Source organism: Eretmochelys imbricata, chromosome 14, assembly GCF_965152235.1.
Source record: "Eretmochelys imbricata isolate rEreImb1 chromosome 14, rEreImb1.hap1, whole genome shotgun sequence".
NCBI classification, from domain to species: Eukaryota; Metazoa; Chordata; order Testudines; family Cheloniidae; genus Eretmochelys; species Eretmochelys imbricata.
The window spans coordinates 192,716-212,590 of NC_135585.1; the positions used below are offsets into that span (position 1 = coordinate 192,716).

The window sequence follows — 19,875 nt, forward strand, 5'->3', positions numbered from 1 at the left end:
TTTTAAAGACACCATAATAGAGGCTCAATTTAAATGTATACTCCAAATTAAAAAGCATAGTAAGAGAACCAAAAAAAAGGTACCAAGGCTAAACAACAAAGTAAAAGAAGCAGTGAGAGGCAAAAAGGCATCCTTTAAAAAGTGGAAGTTAAATCCTAGTGAGGGAAATAGAAAGGAGCATAAACTCTGGCAAATGAAGTATAAAAATATAATTAGGAAGGCCAAAATAGAATTTGAAGAACAGCTAACAAAGACTCAGAAAGTAATAGCAAACATTTTTAAAGTATATTAGAAGCAGAAAGCCTGCTAAACAACCAGTGGGGCCACTGGACAATTGAGATGCTAAAGGAGCACTCAAGGACGATAAGGCCATTGTGGAGAAGTTAAATGAATTCTTTGCATTGGTCTTCACAGTTGAAGATGTGAGGGAGATTCCCAAACCTGAGCCATTCTTTTTAGGTGACAAATCTGAGGAAGTGTCCCAGATTGAGGTGTCATTGGAGGAGGTTTTGGAACAAATTGATAAACTAAACAGCAATAAGTCACCAGAACCAGATGGTATTCACTCAAGAGTTCTGAAGGAACTCAAATGTGAAATTGCAGAACTACTAACTGTAGTCTGTAACCTATCATTTAAATCAGCTTCTGTTCCAAATGGCTGGAGAATAGCTAATGTGACGCCAATTTTTAAAAAGGGCTCCAGAGTAATCCCACCAATTACAGGCAAGTAAGCTTGACTTCAGTACCAGGAAAACTGGTCGAAACTATAGTAAAGAACAAAATTGTCAGACACATAGATGAACGTAACTTTCTGGGAAAGAGTCAACATGGTTTTTGTAAAGGGAAATTGTGCCTCACCAATCTACTAGAATTCTCTGAGGGGGTCAACAAGCATGTGAACAAGGGGGATCCAGTGGATATAGTGTACTTAAATGTTTAGAAAGCCTTTGACAAGGTCCCTCACCAAAGGCTCTTAAGTAATGTAAGCTGTCATGGGATAACAGGGAAGTCCTCTTATGGATTGGTAACTGGTTAAAAGATAGGAAACAATGGTCAGTTTTCAGAATGGAGAGAAGTAAATAGTGGTGTTCCCCAGGGGTCTGTACTGGGATAAGTCCTATTCAATATATTTATAAATGACCTGGAAAAAGGGGTGAACAGTGAGGTGGCAAAATTTGCAGATGATACAAAACTACTCAAAATAGTTAAATCCCAGGCAGTCTGCAAAGAACTACAAAAGGATCTCTGAGAACTGGGTGACTGGGCAAGAAAATGGCAGATGAAATTTAATGTTGATAAATGCAAAGTAATGCACATTGGAAAACATAATCCCAACTATACATATAAAACAAGGGGGTCTAAATTAGTTGTTACCACTCAAGACAGATCTTGGAGTCACTGTGGATAGTTTTCTGAAAACATCTACTCAATGTGCAGCGGCAGTCGAAAAAGCAAGCAGAATATTGGGAATCATTAAGAAAGGGATAGATAAGATAGAAAACATCATATTCCCTCTGTTTCATGGTACGCCCACATCTTGAATACTGCATGAACATGTGGTCGCCCCATTTCAAAAAATATATATTGAAATTGGAAAAGGTTCGGAAAAGGGCAACAAAAATTATTAGGGGTATGGAACTGCTTCCGTACGAGGAGAAATTAATAAGACTGGGACTTTTCTTGGAAAAGAGAGGACTAAGGGGGGATATGATAGAGGTCTATAAAATCATGACTGGTGTGGAGAAAGTAAATAAGGAAGTGTTTACTCCTTTTCATAACACATGAACTAAGGGTCACCAAATGAAATTAATAGGCAGCAGGCTTAAAACAAACAAAAGGAAGTATTTCTTCAAACAACATACAGTCAACCTGTGGAACTCTTTGCCAGAGGATGTTGTGAAGGCCAAGTCTATAACAGGGTTCAAAAAAAGAACTAGATAAATTCATGGAGCATAGGTCCATCAATGGCTATTAGCCAGGATGGGGTCCCTAGCCTCCGGTTGCCAGAAGCTGGGAATGAGCGACAGGGAATGGATCACTTGATGATTACCTGTTCTGTTAATTTCCTCTGGGGCACCTGCCAGTGGCCACTGTTGGAAGACTGGACACCTCCTGGAGGCCAATTTAGTTGACTTACACAATGCTGCATCCACATGGCCTCTCTGTCAACCCATCAACACTGAATTAAGTGCTGCACCTCTTGCAGAGCTGGAGTAATTAAGTCGATGTTACAGGTAAGTTAGGTCAGTGGAAGGGACCTGGTAGAGTAGGCGCGTATGGTATTAGGTCGACATAAGATGGCTTCCGTCGACATAAGTTTGTAGTATAGACCAGTATTTAATTTAAATACGATATATTTAAATTAATTAGGCTATGTCTACACCAATGTTCCCTCTATTTTTTCCATCCATGTGCACAATGAATTTTGTTATGTGCACCAAATTATCGAGATAATGTGCAGATGTACATCACAGTAAAAACAAAAAACCTAGATATAATTTTTTTTTAAAGTTGCCATAGAGATAATTACTCCAGCCAGGAAAGGTTAGGCATTTTAGAACTCACTACTCAAGGAATAAAATTTAAGTGTAGAAGAGAAATAAAAATTATGAAATGCATCGATCAGTCAAAAAAACAAGTAACAGCACTTTGAAAGAATAAAATTACAGACAACATATGTGCATTGCAGGAAATATCAAGAAGTAACAACAACAACAATAATATAAGTATGTGTTGGGAGATGAGAGTGTGTGTGTGTGTGAGAGACACAGACCGAGACAAACGCTGCCCTTTTAATTAGGTCGGCACTCACCAATCTGAAGCTTACTTGTTCAGACACAGCTGCCACCAGCAAGCTCCATCCCACTTCTGAGCCTGTCGTGTTCCCTCCCAACCCGCTGTGTGGAGGTGGGGTGCATCGGCAGGGTCGGGTGGGGGGAGGGGGACACTGTAAAGGCTGATTCCCCACTCTGGCACTTTGACTGCAGAAGGTGTGGGACGGCAAGGATTCTAAAAATTAATACTGGCCACTCCAGGCTTGTATTAAACTCCCAAGGTTACAGCTTTTCTCTGACCTTGGAGGGTAGATGCTGCAAAAACCCCTTTGAGAACCTAGGAAGGCGCACTTGGGAATTCCTTCCTGTGGGGTACCTTCAAGCCCTTTCACCCCCCCCTCTGGGGAAGAACTGAGAAAGAAAACAAAGGAAATCAGCTGTTGCCACCAGCTAATTAAACAACATATGTACAAACCTCTTAGGGACACAAAAATCCAATACTGTTCTTAAAAAAGGTAAATTTTATTAAAAACAAAAAGAAAGAAAATACATCTGGAACTTGGGCTTTTTGCTAGGTTTTAAAAAAAAACAGCTACAAGGATTAAGCTTCAAGATAGCTTCTTGAAGTCCAGCTTAAAAGGTACAAGGAAAATGAAAGCACCTGGGGTTAGCACAGAGGAGTCCACAAGCCATAAAGAAATAAAAGAGATAAACCTAATCGCATCTTCCTATACATTTCCTGATTTACTTACATATCTGGGGTTTCAAATGAGTAGTTTCTAGATATGATCTGATGATTTTCTTACATGGCTCAACGCTTTTTATAGCATAGTTCCAGCCCTGTCTCTACTCTCCAGGAGAACAACTCAGACAGACAAAGGAGGAAGTTTTTTCCCAATTTTAAAAAGTTCTAGCCTTCCCATTGGCTCTTTTGGTCAGGTGCCCCTCCCTTCCTTTTACCTATTGATTTTTTAACCCTTTACATTTAAAGCAAGTAGAGAACAGCTATTAACAGGGATTTTATTGCTAACTGGCTGGCTTGGTGTCCAGAAGAGGGAACTATCCCCTCCCCTTCATTTATCACAGACACCCTGACATAAGCTCCCCCCCCCCTCCCTTCCCACACTCTGCAAAGCAAGTTTGCTAGGGGCTCCAAGGCAGAGGGCAGGAGCAGTGCGGCAGTGGAGGGAGGAGCACCTGAAGAGCAGGCACTTGATAGACTGCTGGGCAGCCACACAGCTGAAAGGGAATTTAGGTCTACACTTAAAACGCTACAGCTGCAGCTGTGCTGTTGTAGCATTTCAATGTGGACACTCACTAAAGCAATAGGAGAGGTTTCATGGAAGCTAGGTTGGCAGAAGGATTCTTCGTGGGCATAGGTTGGCCTAGCTATGTCTCTCTGGGGTGTGGATTTGTCACACCCCAAGAGACTTAGCTATGCCGATGTATGCTTTCATTGCAGACCAGTCCTTAGTCTTCAGGGTGGGTCTTCTCTTACACCTGAGGTTAGATGCAATTAATGTGACTCTCTTCTGAGGGAGATGGAGGCACCCATCTGTCATCCTGACATGGCATCCCAGGAGGTATGCTGCCTGCCAGGGCCCTGTATCCGCAACATTACGGAGGGATTGTTTAGGATCATGTGGCCCTCTGACTACTACGCCATGCTACTCATCCATGTGGGCACTAATGATACTGTGAGGTATGACTCTCAGCAGATCAGCAGTGACTCTGGGAGTAAGGGTGAAGGAGTTGGGAGCGCAGGTGGTGTTCTCTTCGATTCTTCTGGTAAAGGGTAGGGGCCCAGGCAGAGACAGATGCATCCTGGAGGTGAATGCCTGGCTGTGAGGATGGTGTCACCAGGAGGGCTTTGGCTTCCTTGACCACAGAATACTGTTCTGGGAAGAAGGACTACTAAGCAGAGATGGGGTCCACGTATTGAGGAAGGGGAAGAGCATATTTGGATACAGACTAGCTAACCTCATGAGGAGGGCTTTAAACTAGGTTCAAACGTGGCAGGTGACCAAAGCCCACAGGTAAGTCAAAAACATGGAGACCTGAGTGAAGGATCAGAATTTGGGGGGAGCATGTGCTGTTATAGCAGGGGCAAGGGAGAGATAGGACAGAACTGGGGTGGGGGTTCGGAAATCAAATCAGTATCTTAGATGTCTGGATACTAATGCGAGAAGTATGGGGAATAAGCAGGAAGAACTTGAAATGCTAGTAAATAACCACAACTTTGACATAGTTGGCATTACAGAGACTCGGTGGGATAATATGCATGACTGGAATATTGGCATAGAAGGGTACAGCTTGCTCAGGAAGGACAGAGAGGGGAAAAAAGGGAGGTGTTGCCTTATTTATTAAAAATGGACTGAGGTTAAGATGGAAATCGGAGACAGACTTGTTGAAAGTATTTGGGTAAGGATAAAAGGGTAAAAAACAAGGATGATGTCATGGTAGGGGTCTACTATGGACCACCTAACCAGGAAGAAGAGGTGGGTGAGGCTTTTTTTAGGCAACTAACAAAATCATCCAAAGCACAGGACTTGGTGGTGATGGGGCACTTCAGCTACCCAAACACCTGTTGGAAAAATAACACAGCAGGACACAGATTATCCAACAAGTTCTTGGAATGCATTGGAGACAATTTTTATTTCAGAAGGTGGAGAAAGCTACTGGGGGAGAGGCTGTTCTAGATTTTATTTTGACAAATAGGGAGGAACTGGTTGAGAATTTGAAAGTGGAAGGCAGCTTGGGTGAAAGTGATTATGAAATGGTAGAGTTAATGATTCTAAGGAACAGTAGGAGGGAGAACAGCAAAATAAAGACAATGGATTTCAAGAAGGCAGACTTTAGCAAACTCAGGGAGTTTGTAGGTAAGATCCCATGGGAAGCCAGTCTAAGCGGAAAAACAGTTGAAGACAGTTGGCAGTTTTTCAAAGAGTCATTGTTAAGGACACAAGAGCAAGCTATCCCACTGTGTAGGAAAGATAGGAAGTATGTCAAGAGACCACCCTGGCTTAACCAGGAGATCTTCAATGATCAAAAAAGAATCCTACAAAAAGTGGAAACTAGGTCAAATTACAAAGGATGACTATAAACAACACAAGTAAGTAGGGACAAAATTAGAAAGGCCAAGGCACAAAGCGAGATCAAACTGATTAGAAAAACAATGAGGAGTCCGGTGGCACCTTAAAGACTAACAGTTTTATTTGGGCACAAGCTTTCGTCAGTAAAAGACCCCACTTCTTCAGATGCATGGAGTGAAAATTACAGATACAGGCATAAATATACTGGGACATGAAGAGAAGGGAGATACCTTACAAGTGGAGAACCAATGCTGACAAGGCCAATTCGGTCAGGGTGCATGTGGTCCACTCCCAATAATTGATGAGGAGGTGTCAATCCCAAAAGAGGGAAAATTGCTTTTGTAGTGATCCAGCCACCCCCAGGTCCCTATTCAAGCCCAAATTAATGGTGTTAAGTTTGCAAATGAATTGTAGCTCTGCAGTTTCTCTTTGAAGTCTGTTTTTGAAGTTTTTTTGTTGAGGGATGGATACTTTTAAACCTGTTATTGAATGTCCAGGGAGATTGAAGTGTTCTCCTAATGGCTTTTGTATGTTACGATTCCTGGTGTCTGATTTGTGTCCATTTATTCTTTTACGTAGAGACTGTTCGGTTTGGCCAGTGTACGTGGCAGAGGGGCATTGCTGGCACATGATAATATATATCACATTAGTAGATGTGCAGGTGAATGAGCCCCTGATGGTGTGGCTGATGTGGTTGGGTCCTCTGATGGTGTCGCTAGAGTAGATATGGGGACTGGGTAGGCAACGGGGTTTGTTACAGGGATTGGTTCCTGGGTTAGTGTTTCTGTGGTGTGTAGTTGCTAGTGAGTATTTGATTTGGGTTGCGGGGTGTCAGGGTTCCCTTCCCACTCTGAACTTTAGGGTATAGATGTGGGGACCCTCATGAAAGACCCCCTAAGCTTATTTCTACCAGCTTAGGTTAAAACTTCCCCAAGGCACAAATTCTCCCTTGTACCTTGGATTAGGTAAATGCTGCCACCACCAAGTGATTTAACAAAGAATCAGGGAAAGGACCACTTGGAGACCTATTCACCCCAAATATCCCCCCAAGCCCTACACCCCCCTTTCCTGGGGAGGCTTGAGAATAAACAAGATGAGCAGAGACCAGCCTTGGTTTTTTTAGGACACTAAAAAAAATCAGATTCTTAAAAAAAACAGAACTTTATTAGAAAGAAAAAAGGTAAAAAAAGCACTTCTGTGAAATTAGAATGGGAGATAATCGCACAGGGCAATTAGATTTAAAACACAGAGAATTTCCCTCTAGGCAAAACCTTAAAAGTTACAAAAAGAAAAACCAGGAATACACCTTCCTCTCAGCACAGAGAAAATCACAAGCCAAAACAAAAGATAATCTAATGCATTTCCTTGCTAAATATTTACTAAGGAGTTGGAGTGCTTACTTTCTTGTTCTGTCTCCGGCAAAAGCCACACAGAACAGACAAAGCCCCCGCCCCTCCCCCCAGATTTGAAAGTATCTTGTCCCTCTATTGGTCCTTTTGGTCAGGTGCCAGCCAGGTTACTTGAGCTTCTTAACCCTTTACAGGTAAGATGTTTTTTGCCTCTGGCCAGGAGGGATTTTATAGTACTGTGTACAGACAGGTAGTTACCCTTCTCTTTATTTTTATGACAGGGGCTGTCTGTAAGTAAGGACTGGACTGGCTCCCAAGGTCTGTGAGAGTGAGGGATTGTTTTCCAGGATAGGTTGTAGATCGTTGATGATGTGCTGGAGAGGTTTTAGCTGGGGGCTGTATGTGATGGTCAGTGTTGTTCTGTTATTTTCCTTGTTGGGCCTGTCCTGTAGTAGACGACTTCTGGGTACCCATCTTGCTCTGTCAATCTGTTTTCTCACTTTCCCAGGTGGGTATTGTAGTTTTAAGAATGCTTGATAAAGATTTTGTAGGTGTTTGTCTCTGTCTGAGGGATTGGAGCAAATGTGATTGTATCTTAGGGCCTGGCTGTAGACAATGGATCATGTGATGTGTCCTGGATGGAAGCTGGAGGCATGTAGGTAAGTATAGCGGTCAGTAGATTTCCAATATAGGGTGGTGTTTATGGGACCATCACTTATTTGCACTGTAATGTCCAGGAAGTGGATCTCTTGTGTGGACTGGTTCAGGCTGAGGTTGATGGTGGGGTGGAAACTGTTGAAATCCAGGTGGAATTCTTCAAGGGCCTCCTTCCCTTGGGTTCATATGATGAAGATGTCATCCATGTAGTGCAAGTAGAGGAGGGGCGCTAGGGGACGAGAGCTGAGGAAGCGTTATTCTAAGTCAGCCATAAAAATGTTGGCATACTGTGGGGCCATGTGGGTACCCATAGCAGTGTTGCTGACTTGAAGGTATAAGTTGTCCCCAAATCTGAAATGATTGTGGGTGAGGACAAAGTCACAAAGCTCAGCCACCAGGTGTGCCGTGGCCTCATCAGAATTCTGCGTGGACTCCTCCTGACAATCAAAATAACAGACTGGACTTCTACATAGAGTGCTTCTGCAGACATGCACAGGCTGAAATTGTGAACAAACAGCATCACTTGCCCCATAACCTCAGCCGTAGAGAATGCAATGCCATCCACAGCCTCAGAAACAACTCTGACGTTATAATCAAAGGGATTGACAAAGGAGGTGCTGAAGTCATCATGAACAGGTCAGATTAAGAACAGGAGGCTGCCAGGCAACTCTCCAACACCACATTCCACAGACCACTATCCTCCGATCCCACTGAGGAGTACCAAAAGAAACCACACCAGCTGCTCGAGAAACTTCCTGCTATAGCACAGTAACAAATCTACACAGACACACCTCTAGAGCCCCGACCAGGGGTACTGTATCTGCTACCCAAGATCCATAAACCTGGAAATCCTGGATGCCCCATCATCTCAGGCATTGGCACTCTTACAGTAGGATTATCTAGCTATTTGGACTCTCTCCTCAGACCCTACGCTACCAGCACTCCTAGCTATCTTCGAGATACCACCGACTTCCTGAGGAAACTACAATGCATTGGTGATCTTCCTGAAAACACCATCCTGGTCACCATGGATGGAGAAACTCTTTACACCAATATTCCACATGAGGATGGACTACAAACTGTCAGGAACAGTATCCCTGATGAGGCTATGGCACACCTTGTGGCTGAACTTTGTGACTTTGTCCTCACCCATAACCATTTCAGATTTGGGGGCAACTTATACCTTCAAGTCAGTGGCACTGCTATGGGTACCCACATGACCCCACAGTATGCCAAAATTTTTATTGCTGATTTAGAACAACACTTCCAAGAACAGGGTAGGCCCATTACTCAATGAGGAGGGGAAAAACAATAACAGAAAATATGGAAATGGCAGAGGTGCTTAATGATTTCTTTGTTTCAGTTTTCACCAAGAAGGTTGGTGGTGATTGGACGTCTAACAAAGTGAATACTAGTGAAAATGAGGTAGGATCAGAGGCTAAAATAGGGAAAGAACAAGTTAAAAATTACTTAGACAAATTAGATGTCTTCAAGTCACCAGGGCCTGATAAAATGCATCCTAGAATACTCAAGGTGCTGACTGAGGAGATATCTGAGCCATTAGTGATTATCTTTGAAAAATCATGGAAGATGGGAGAGATTCCAGAAGACTGGAAAAGGGCAAATATAGTGCCAATCTATAAAAAGGGAAATAAGGATAACCCGGGGAATTACAGACCAGTCATCTTAACTTCTGTACTCGGAAAGATAATGGAGCAAATAATTAAGCAATCAATTTGCAAACATCTAGAAGATAATAAAGTGATAAGTAACAGTCAGCAGGGATTTGTCAAGAACAAATCATGTCAAACCAACCTGATAGCTTTCTTTGACAGGGTAACAAGCCTTGTGGATAGGGCGGAAGCAGTAGAATCATAGAATATCAGGGTGGGAAGGGACCTCAGGAGGTCATATAGTCCAACCCGCTGCTCAAAGCAGGACCAATCCCCAATTTTTGCCTCAGATCCCTAAATGGACCCCTCAAGGATTGAACTCACAACCCTGGGTTTAGCAGGCCAATGCTCAAACCACTGAGCTATCTTTTTGAACATCTTGTCAATCTCCTCCTATGGGCACTGAGCTGTGTGTATATTGGGAGTGTGGACTGATATTGAGAAAATAATAGCTGAGATAATTCAGGGAGACAATAACTTACTGGTAGAAATGAGCCTATTTGGCTAGGGAGCCTCTTTTAAGGCTTCCCCTGGCCTGGAAGACTGCAGCTGGAACAACATGAGCCTTTTTGTCTAGGGTGCCTCCATTTTCTGCACATTTAATAGTACACAATTTGCAAGCACACATTTCTGACTCAAAAAAGTGGGAGCTTCTGTGGTACTTAAAAAGATTTGTCATAAAACAGTGCTCAGTCCACTGAAAGTCTTCTATTAATTTCTGTGGGTTTTAGAGAAATCATTATTATTAATATTGCTATGCTATGTTTGCAAAATGTAACTTTTAGTAGGATAATAGTTGACATGTATTTAATAGAATTGGTTGCTTTGAATAAGACTTGCTTGCTGTCTTCAAACAAAATATATTTTTTCTTTTTAACTAGTATATGTTTTTATATACTTTGTATAGGCTTCAAGAAGAGCTAACAACACTGAAAACAAGCTGGGATTCTCAACTAGCTCAGATCTCCAAAGAGACTGTTTCTAAAGACCTTCAAATTCAGTCATTGCATGAGGAGGAGGTGAAGCTGAGGGCAGAATTGGCCAGATTCCAGCAGGATATAGAAAGGTAAAGGATTCTAAGAGATTGCTAAACCTTTGACCCCTTAATGATTTTGTGTAGGGATAAATATTTAGAGTGGGTATTTTAAAAGCTCTCAGGATATGTCTACACTTTAGCTGGGAGCGAGCCTTCCAGCCCAGGTGGACAGATTTGCACTGGGGAGCTCAAGCTAGCACCCTAAAAATAGCACTGTGAATGCTGTAGCTTCAGCAAAGACATGAGCTGGCCACCCCAGCTCAGACCCAGGGGGTCAGATGGGCTTGAGACCCTGAGCTGCAGCCCAAGATGCAGCATCCACACTGCTATTTTTAGCACGCTAGCTCAAGCCCCCACTAGTGCAATTCTGTCTATCTGGACTGGGAGGCTTGCTCCCACTTGCAGTGTAGACATACCCCAAGTGATTGGACCTACCCTTGGTGCCATTTAAATCAATGGGAGTTTTGGCATTGATTTCAGTGGGAGCAGCATTTAGTCAATGCTGAGTGCTCGGAAAATCCCACCCTTAAATTTGATTCTTTTACTTTCCCCTATCAACCATGTGTCCTGGTTCACCCGAGTGTCAATTATATTCCATTCTCAATGTGTCTTATTCTCCTTTTCTGTTATATTACAAATGGAGGAAAAATCACAGTTGATTAGTACTTCAATCATCCTGGAATTTCTCTATGTTGTTCTCTCCATCTTTGTTTAACCAGAGTCCTATTCCGTTTCCCACAACCTAGTTTGTTTCCATGGTTGTAATTTCTTCTCATTTTATTTACCCATTCAGCTAACAAATTTTTGCCATTTTTAATTCATTTCTACAAGTTGATTTACTATTCATGAATACTATACTCCTACCTTGTTATCTACAGTCCCTTTTTCCATTTCTTGTATAATACCAGTATTCATTTCAGCTGTATATATAACTATCTTCTTTAACAGGTTTCAGAGTTAACTATCTTCATGACACATTAGTCTTTCCTCTGTGCCTCCTTTGTGATACATTATCCTTTAGGATCTTCCATCCTTCATTTACTTCTTTCCCCATTAATACTTCTGTTCATGGGACCTCCAATAGTTCCCTTCATTTCTCCAGTTGTTCTTTATGGAATTGGTATAACTTTGACTAACTACTTTGTAATTTTCTTTCTCAGATTTGTAAATTTACCAATTGATTGGTATTTACTCCAAGAGTTCTCCTTTACTATCAATACCTTAATTAGCTCCCCTCCAAGTCCATATAAAATCCAAAATTGCCTCTCCTCAGATTGTCTTCCACACTCTTTGAAACAATAAGTTGCCCTCTACAGAGTTCAAAATGTTAGTTAATTACCCATTGTATGTTTCAGTAATTAAAATCTCCCTTCAGCACCGGAGCCTGAGACATAGGACATACTATGTTGTTTCCCCAGTTTGATGGTCTCTTAGTAACCGAACTAGAAATTCAGGGAACAGGAAAAAAACATTCACATTGGTCCTCTGTCATAGGTATAAGCAGCAACTGTCTCTGGCAGCAGAACGAGAGCAGATTCTGGAACGGGCTAAAGTGCAAGCAGAACTGGACTGGCAGCGGCGCTGTGAAAATGCTGAAAGAAATCAATATCACAAATCAGAGGATCTAATACAGAGCCTGTCAACAGCAAGGGACCAGGTCATTATTACATCAAATTGACTTTGGTCTGTACTGAGTGGTTTCATCAGCACAGGGGGCTGGACTTGATGACTCTCAAAGTCCCTTCCAGCCTTACATTTCTGTGATTCTACAGACTACTCAGTTGGATTTAAAACAATAAAAAAGATACCCTGTCCAAGGCTGTAGGTACCTTAACATCATTAATAAAACAATAAATAAAATCCCAGCAGCATTAAAGTAATCATTTCAACGGGAATTCAGACAGCCAGACACCTACAAATACTCTTTTCTACTCCTTCATCATTATGGGAAGCTTACTTTCAGAACTCTCCCCTGATCCTATCGAACAGATTTATTTTGCAGTGTTTCCAGGAAGTCACCCATATTCGGGATATTTTGGATCAACTGGGGGGAGCAAGTGCTAGGTCTCGGAGCCCTCATGGAGAACACTCTGCCAGCCACCCTTTCCTCTTTTCTAATGAAAGGGGTTCAGGTTGAACACCCCAGCTGTGTCAGTATGGCATGGAAAGAGAGGTGATTCCTCATGAACATAAACTCCACCTGGAAACCAATGGGGAGCCAGTGTAGATCTCAGAGCACTGCTGTCATATTCTTCCAGCAATATGCCCTGCTCATAAAGCAAGCCATTGGATTTTGCACCAGCTTCAGTCTCTGAATGGTTTTAAAGTGCAGTCCCATGTAGAGTAGACTACATTGCAGACACCCTTCTTGTTCAGAGATTTTACAGAATGTACTGGTGATGGTTATCAATGGCCAGTTGCCAAGTAACCACATGGGTATAATGAAATGACCTGTTTACTATTTTAAAATGTAAACAGTAATCCTGGTGTTTTATTACACCATTCTGTATCCCAAGTGTTTTATAGACATTAATGAATGTCTGTGAGGCAAATCATTATTATTGTCACTATTTCACAGGTTAGGAAGTTGAGGCACCGGGAAGTTAAGTGACTTTTTCAGGGTCACACAGGAGGTCTGTGGCAGACCCAGAAATAGAACACACATTTCTTGATTTCCTGTCATGTGATTGAACCAGAAGACCATTGTTCGTCCCTTCTAATAGCTCTATACAGTCTGCACTTAAGACACAGTAATTTTGTGTTTTGTAGGTTATAGCTCAGCTACAAGAGAAGGAACAGAAGCTGTGTGAAATGGAAACAGTCCTGTCTGCTTTGACCTTTGAAAGAGACCAAGCAGTGCAGGCACTTCAGAAACATGGTATATTGCCTGAAGGAGAGAAACAGGTTAGACAACACTTACTGCCTTGTCTTGGGTTGAATTCATTCTGATACAACCAGCTATGTGGGGCTTGTCTTCACTAAATTTTTATACCTCAAGTTAATTGATTACATGTTAATTTGCGGTACAAACATTTGTAGCCTGGAACAAATGTATAGGGGGTGTCTACACTAGCCTTTACAAATGTGTTAAGTATGTGTACCCATGGTCAAAACAATGTATATCATAGAAGATATTTCATTTAACAGATGTAATGTATGCACTGGAAAGGACTGTTACAGACTCCAAAAATTCCATTTGGGATATTATCCTTTAAAGGAAAATGCAGTGATTAATGCTAACATCTTAGGTAACTAAGGACTAGATTATAATTGGCCTTATTCAGTCATGGAATGGACCCTCTTTTACTCTCCTGTTTGGTCCTGCTCAGATTGTGATTCTGGCCATAGGAAGGCTACTCTTTCACTACTTTGAACAAGTGGACAGGGATGTGGAGGAGATCTGACTGCCCCAACCACTCACTGGCCAAAGTATTATGCCAGGTGTACGGGGGAGGTAAACTACCCCAAGAAAAGGGGCGAAGTAACTTTCTTCTTTCTCAGAGCAAAGGAGGAACAGAGAACGAATTGTGATTCTCTGTTCTGCTCCAGGGTTGGCACAGTGCGGATTTTAAGTTTATGTTAGTCTTAAATGAATATTTTAAAAATATATGAAATTGCAAAATCTTTTTAGAATGCCTGCTGCTTTTTTAATATCTCAGGGTATGTCTTCACTATCCGCCGGATTGGCGGGCAGAGATCAATCCAGCAGGGATTGATTTATCGTGTCTAGTCTAGATGCAATAAATTGATCCTCGCACGTTCTCCCATCGACTCTTGTACTCCAGCGCCGTGAGAGGCGCAAGTGGAGTCGACGGGGCAGTGGCAGCAGTCAACTCACCACGGTGAAGACACCATGGTAAGTCGATCCAAGTATGTCGACTTCAGCTACGTTATTCATGTAGCTGAAGTTGCGTAACTTAGATCAATCCTCCCCCCCCGTGTAGACCAGGGCTAAATTACTGTCTTCCATTAAGAGCTGCCATTTTACTAAATCATCTCAGCAGGAAGTCCAATTTGCAAACATAGGGTTCAGTTGCAAATGTACTTTAGCACAATGGGACTTAGGGCAATAGTCATCATCCCATCCCGAGTCTGGGGGGTGGAGCCGCCCAAAGAGGAGAAAAATACCTGCCAACATACTTGGTGCACGGGGTTGCAGTGCCACTCAAATTTGGCCCAGATGCCCCCAATGCCACTCAAATTTGGGGTGTCCCAGTAAGTAATCTGGATCCCCTTTTCTGGTTGCACTCATGGCTTAAACATTGGTAGGGCTGGGCCTGCTTTCCAGAATATTGGTGTGTCCTTGTCCCCCATGAGCCCATATAGCCCAGCGCCTATGCACGGAAGAATGATTCTCTGCTGAGTTTTCCCTGAATCATAGAAGTATTGCACTGGAAGGGACCTCAAAAGGTCATAGTCCCATGTACTCAAGGCAGGACTATGTAATAACTAGATCATTCCTGACAGGTGTTTGTCTAATCTGTTTTTAAAAACCTCCAATGATGGAGATTCCACAACCTCCCTAGGCAATTTGTTCCTGTACTTAACTACCGTTACAGAAAGCCTTTCCTAATGTTCAACCTACACCTCCCTTGCTGCAATTTAAGCCTATTGCTTCTTGTCCTATCCTCAGAGGCTAAGGAGAACAATTTTTCATCCTCTTCCTTCTAAGAACCTTTTATGTACTTCATGTCCCCCCTCAATCTTCTCTTCTCCAGACTAAACAAACCAATTTTTTTCAATATTTCCTCATAGGTCCTATTTTCTAGACATTTAATCATTTTTGTTGCTCTTCTCTGGACTTTCTCCAATTTGTCCAGACCTTTCGTGATAGGTAGCACTCAGAACTGGACATAATACTTCAGTTGAGGCCTAATCAGCACGGAGTAGAATGGAAGAATTACTTCTTGTGTCTTGAGTACAACACTCCTGCAGAATGTTTGCTTTTTTTTGCAACAGTGTGCTCCACTATGACCCCCAGATCCCTTTCCACAGTACTCCTTCCTAACCAGTCATTTCCCATGTATGTGTACAACTGATTGTTCCTTTCTAGGTGGAGTACTTTGCATTTGTCCTTATTGAATTTCATCCTATTTATATCAGATCATTTCTCCAGATTTGTCCAGATTATTTTGAATTTTAATCCTATCCTCCAAAGCACTTGCAACCCCTCCCAGCGTGGTATCATCTGCAAACTTTATAAGTATACTGTCTATCCTTGAGTGGCACTGCGACCCCATGCACCAGGTATGATGGAGGTATGGCAGGTATTTTCTCCTACTATGGGGCTTTGCCCCCGGACTTCCATTATAGAGGGCTCTGCCGCTTGTACCTCTGACCTCTGGGCCGCACCAAAAATTTTACAAGGAATCATTCCTTTTGAGGATCTTAGGACGAATGTACTATATTTTCCTCAATTTATTTCTGCAGTTAGTTAGAAAAACAGATTATAAGTGAAAGTTAGTTTGTGTTTTCATTACGTAATAATATGGTTTTAAAATTTGTTGTGGACATAGATGAAGTGGTTGGCTCCTCCCCAGTCCCTTTCTCATATCCTGTGCTTTTAATCTTATATTAATATGGCATTGTGGCTGTCCTTGAAGGACTGTATATTTCCTGTCCCTTGTTGAAGTAAAGTGGCCTTTTAGTATTTGCAAAATCATTCTTGCTGCCTTCTGTCCTTGAAGATTGTAGTCCACAGATACTTGACTCTGGCCCAGCTCATATATGACCAGAAATAGAAAGCAGGCACATAAATTGTATTTGGACAGAGATTTGGCTTCTTGTTTGAATATTTCAGTGGAAGGAATTATAATGTTCAGGGAATAATTTTTGCCTTTGAATGGCATGTGCTAAAGACCCGAAAGAAATTAAATTCTGTTGGAAATATTAAAAAATTACTATTTTATAAGTTTCATTGTGATGAGGTAGACAGAAGGATCATCCCACTGCTGCAGGTAACAGTCAAGGGACAGGCTTGTCATGTGTATTTACATAATTATGCCACCTATGACTGTATAAAAGTTTGGAAGACTGTCGAGAATCCCAGATTGAGAGAACAGAAGGAAAATCTGAAAATATTCCAGAGGAAAACATTTTTGTGGTTGCTGTACTCTAAATAGGGAAGCAGGCAATAAGGAGTCTTTCAGCAGTGCTTAATTATGCTGTAAATATTAAAATGGAATAAACTGGACACGAAAAACCATCATGTGGTGAAGAAATCTGCAGGTAGGATTTAGAACATTGGGAAGAGACTGGTCTATTAGAATATTGAAGAAAGATGGAGAACCATATCCCCAGCATATTTTTTCATAATGTAGCTGTATATCTAATACAAATAAGCAAGATAATACATATTTCCAAGATACATTCAGTTTGTGCATTAATTTTGGACTTTCATTTTTTTTTCTACTTTCACATTTTATATTGTGTTAAGGACTGCAGTGCAGTAGAATAGGATATCCCAAGCATAGTTGAATCCCTAAACACTACTTTCTGGCTATATGTGTAACTTTCAACACCTCCACCATCTGTAATACTGATCCCTGCTTTAGGTTTAAATCCTTCTAAAGAACTTGCAAATCACTGAGAAATGTGAAAAATTCCTTGGGGCTGGACAGGAGATTTCTGACTTTGCTAATATCTGTTGCTTCACCCCATTGAGATTTTGGCAGAACTGTATTCATAATAGGCCTTTCTGAAGGATGAAAGTGAAGAATGTATTGTGGTTCTAGGGGTAGATCCTCAGCTGGTGTAAATTGTCATAGCTCCATTGAAGTCAGTAGATCTATGGCAGTTTTCAGCTGCTGAGAATCTATCCCTTTAGGTTACACAAACAACCTTAACTCTGGCCCCACATCAATACTCATTGTTGCCTGTCCAACAACAACTTGTTTACACCCAATATACCACAGTGTCATAACATGTCTAATATGGACCACAAACCTTCTGCTGCAGACCACCTCCCATTCATCACATATGAGCCACAAACCCAGATGCGAGCACTCCCCAACTTCAATACTTAAATTTTACATTCTCATAACATTTCATATAAATATCATATAATAGCATAATTAAACCAAGCATTTTGTTACATTTATTAATCTTATGCTTTCTCAAAAATTCTCCTCTGGCAGAAATTTCTCTACACAAGAAATTTCAGGTGGAAGGAATTTGTTCTGAGGAAGTAGTAAGGTGAGGGGACAAAACTGGGCTGACTATGGAAAGCTAGTTACTGTGTAACCTTTCTTATAGAGTCACTTCAGCAACTTTATAAGAAAGTGCAAACTGCATAGCCATATATATCTGAAACTCACCTGACTCTCTATTCATACTGGCTGCTTTTATTTTTCCCTCATTTTAAGTTGACTGCAATAATTATTACTGAGCTATTTTCAGTGTTACATTTCTGTTTACATTTGTAATTTTTCCCTTTCTGCCTCTGAGAGACACTATACCCATCTGTGCAAAACGTTCTCTCTTGTCTCTGCTTTTGATGAAGGACCCTATTTAAATAGAAACTCCATTGAATAGAGAGGGAAAGAGGGTATTCCTGTCAGTTAAACTGATCTACTTTTTCTTTCAGTCATTTTAATAAATCTGACCACAGTTCTAACTGTTGTACTTTTCTCTCAGGTAACTCCCAGAGTTACCTGATTATTTTCCTCTTTCAGCTGTTCTCTTCCCATATGATCTTAATACTGTACTTTTTAACCTTGAGCAGATTATTATTTGCTGTGTTTGGAAGACACAAGACCCTGGTTTGTCTCCATCATTGATAACAACATGATGTCACTGTTTTATTTTTCAGACGTTTCTAGGTGATAATAAAGGAGTTCTTGGAAAAGATTTTCCTGCCAGAGAGATCCAAAGGCTAAAGGAACAGAACACCAGCCTGCGGGCTGCTATTGCAGAAATGAGGAAAGAAATGGAGACTCTCAGTGATCAGACACCATCCTTGTTCCCCAGGAAAGAAAAGATACAATACAGACAGCAAACTGCCACTGATGCTAAGGCTTCTACAGTCATATTTACTCCTGGTAATATAGAGAACTGGGTTGAAAGTGCTACTGTGCAGCAGATGTGTATGGCATTTCACATTTTCCTCTTAAGTCACAGCTCTTGCCTTAGAATACCATTTTCATCTTATTTAACAGAAATACTAGTTATAAACAAGAAAAAATATTTTAGAATGTATCCCTTTAATTAATATTATCTGTCTATATTTTGAAACATTTTAGTATCACAGTTTACATTTTTCTTTTCCTTTTCACCTTACCTGTGAGAGGTGTATTTTAAATACTCATCACTCAGCAGGAAACCCAGAGAAGAATACATGGGTTATGAATGAACCAATACGTTACAGGGGGAACTGGTAGCAACCATTATAGTTAAGATTGGCCAGTTATTCCTGTTCGCAACCCCCAGCTCATTACTTGCTGAAAATTTAACCATTCGAGATACAGTTTTGCAGGCATAGTCCCTACCAAAAATTTTCTAAAATAAAGTTGGGCCAAAATTGTTCACTTTTTTTAGTATAAGGAGAATGAAAACTACAATTTCCCCTTCATAAAGAAATTCTTGTGACCCTTTTTGAACTTTGGGAAGGAAAGATAACTGTAATTTGATAGGTTTCAGAGTAACAGCCGTGTTAGTCTGTATTTGCAAAAAGAAAAGGAGTACTTGTGGCACCTTAGAGACTAACCAATTTATTTGAGCATGAGCTTCATATTCTCTGTGTATATATAAAGTCTGCTGCAGTTTCCACGGTATGCATCCGATGAAGTGAGCTGTAGCTCACGAAAGCTCATGCTCAAATAAATTGGTTAGTCTCTAAGGTGCCACAAGTACTCCTTTTCTTTTTGTAATTTGATAGGGAAATAACCATCCCAAAAGAGAAGCATTTGAATGTTTTGGTGAAAATTTGACCATTTTTGAGCCTTTTAATGGCCCTTTTGCACATGCATGGTACAATTGGTATGGATTTTTTAAACACTTTTTTTGCCAATAATCTAAACATGTGCAGCTGAACTGCATATTGGCTCACTGCACATGCCTCACTTAGCTAAACATTCAACTTCTGAGTCCTCTGAATTACTCCAAAGCCAGCCTAGACCATTTTCTGGATCTGAGAAAACCAGACAGACCCAGCAAAGTAGATCCTCCTGCACCTGCTGCATTCCCCTCCAAAATGGCTGTTTATTCTGTCCTAACTTCGAGGTTTCGTTGTGAATAGTTATGAATAGTTAAGAATAGTTAACACAGTTATTTTAAACCTTGCAGTGCTAATTATTA

At 41.2% G+C, this 19,875-nt stretch overlaps 1 protein-coding gene across 1 annotated transcript in view; it reads left to right on the plus strand.

Moving 5' to 3' along the window:
• Nucleotides 1-19,875, plus strand: part of CCDC57 (coiled-coil domain containing 57) — a 132,150-nt gene that overhangs the window by 42,130 nt on the left and 70,145 nt on the right. The window contains exons 8-11 of the mRNA XM_077833623.1: nt 10,453-10,611; nt 12,076-12,238; nt 13,351-13,485; nt 18,392-18,620. Coding sequence (XP_077689749.1) covers nt 10,453-10,611; nt 12,076-12,238; nt 13,351-13,485; nt 18,392-18,620 — 686 coding nt within the window. The remainder of the gene's footprint in view (nt 1-10,452; nt 10,612-12,075; nt 12,239-13,350; nt 13,486-18,391; nt 18,621-19,875) is intronic.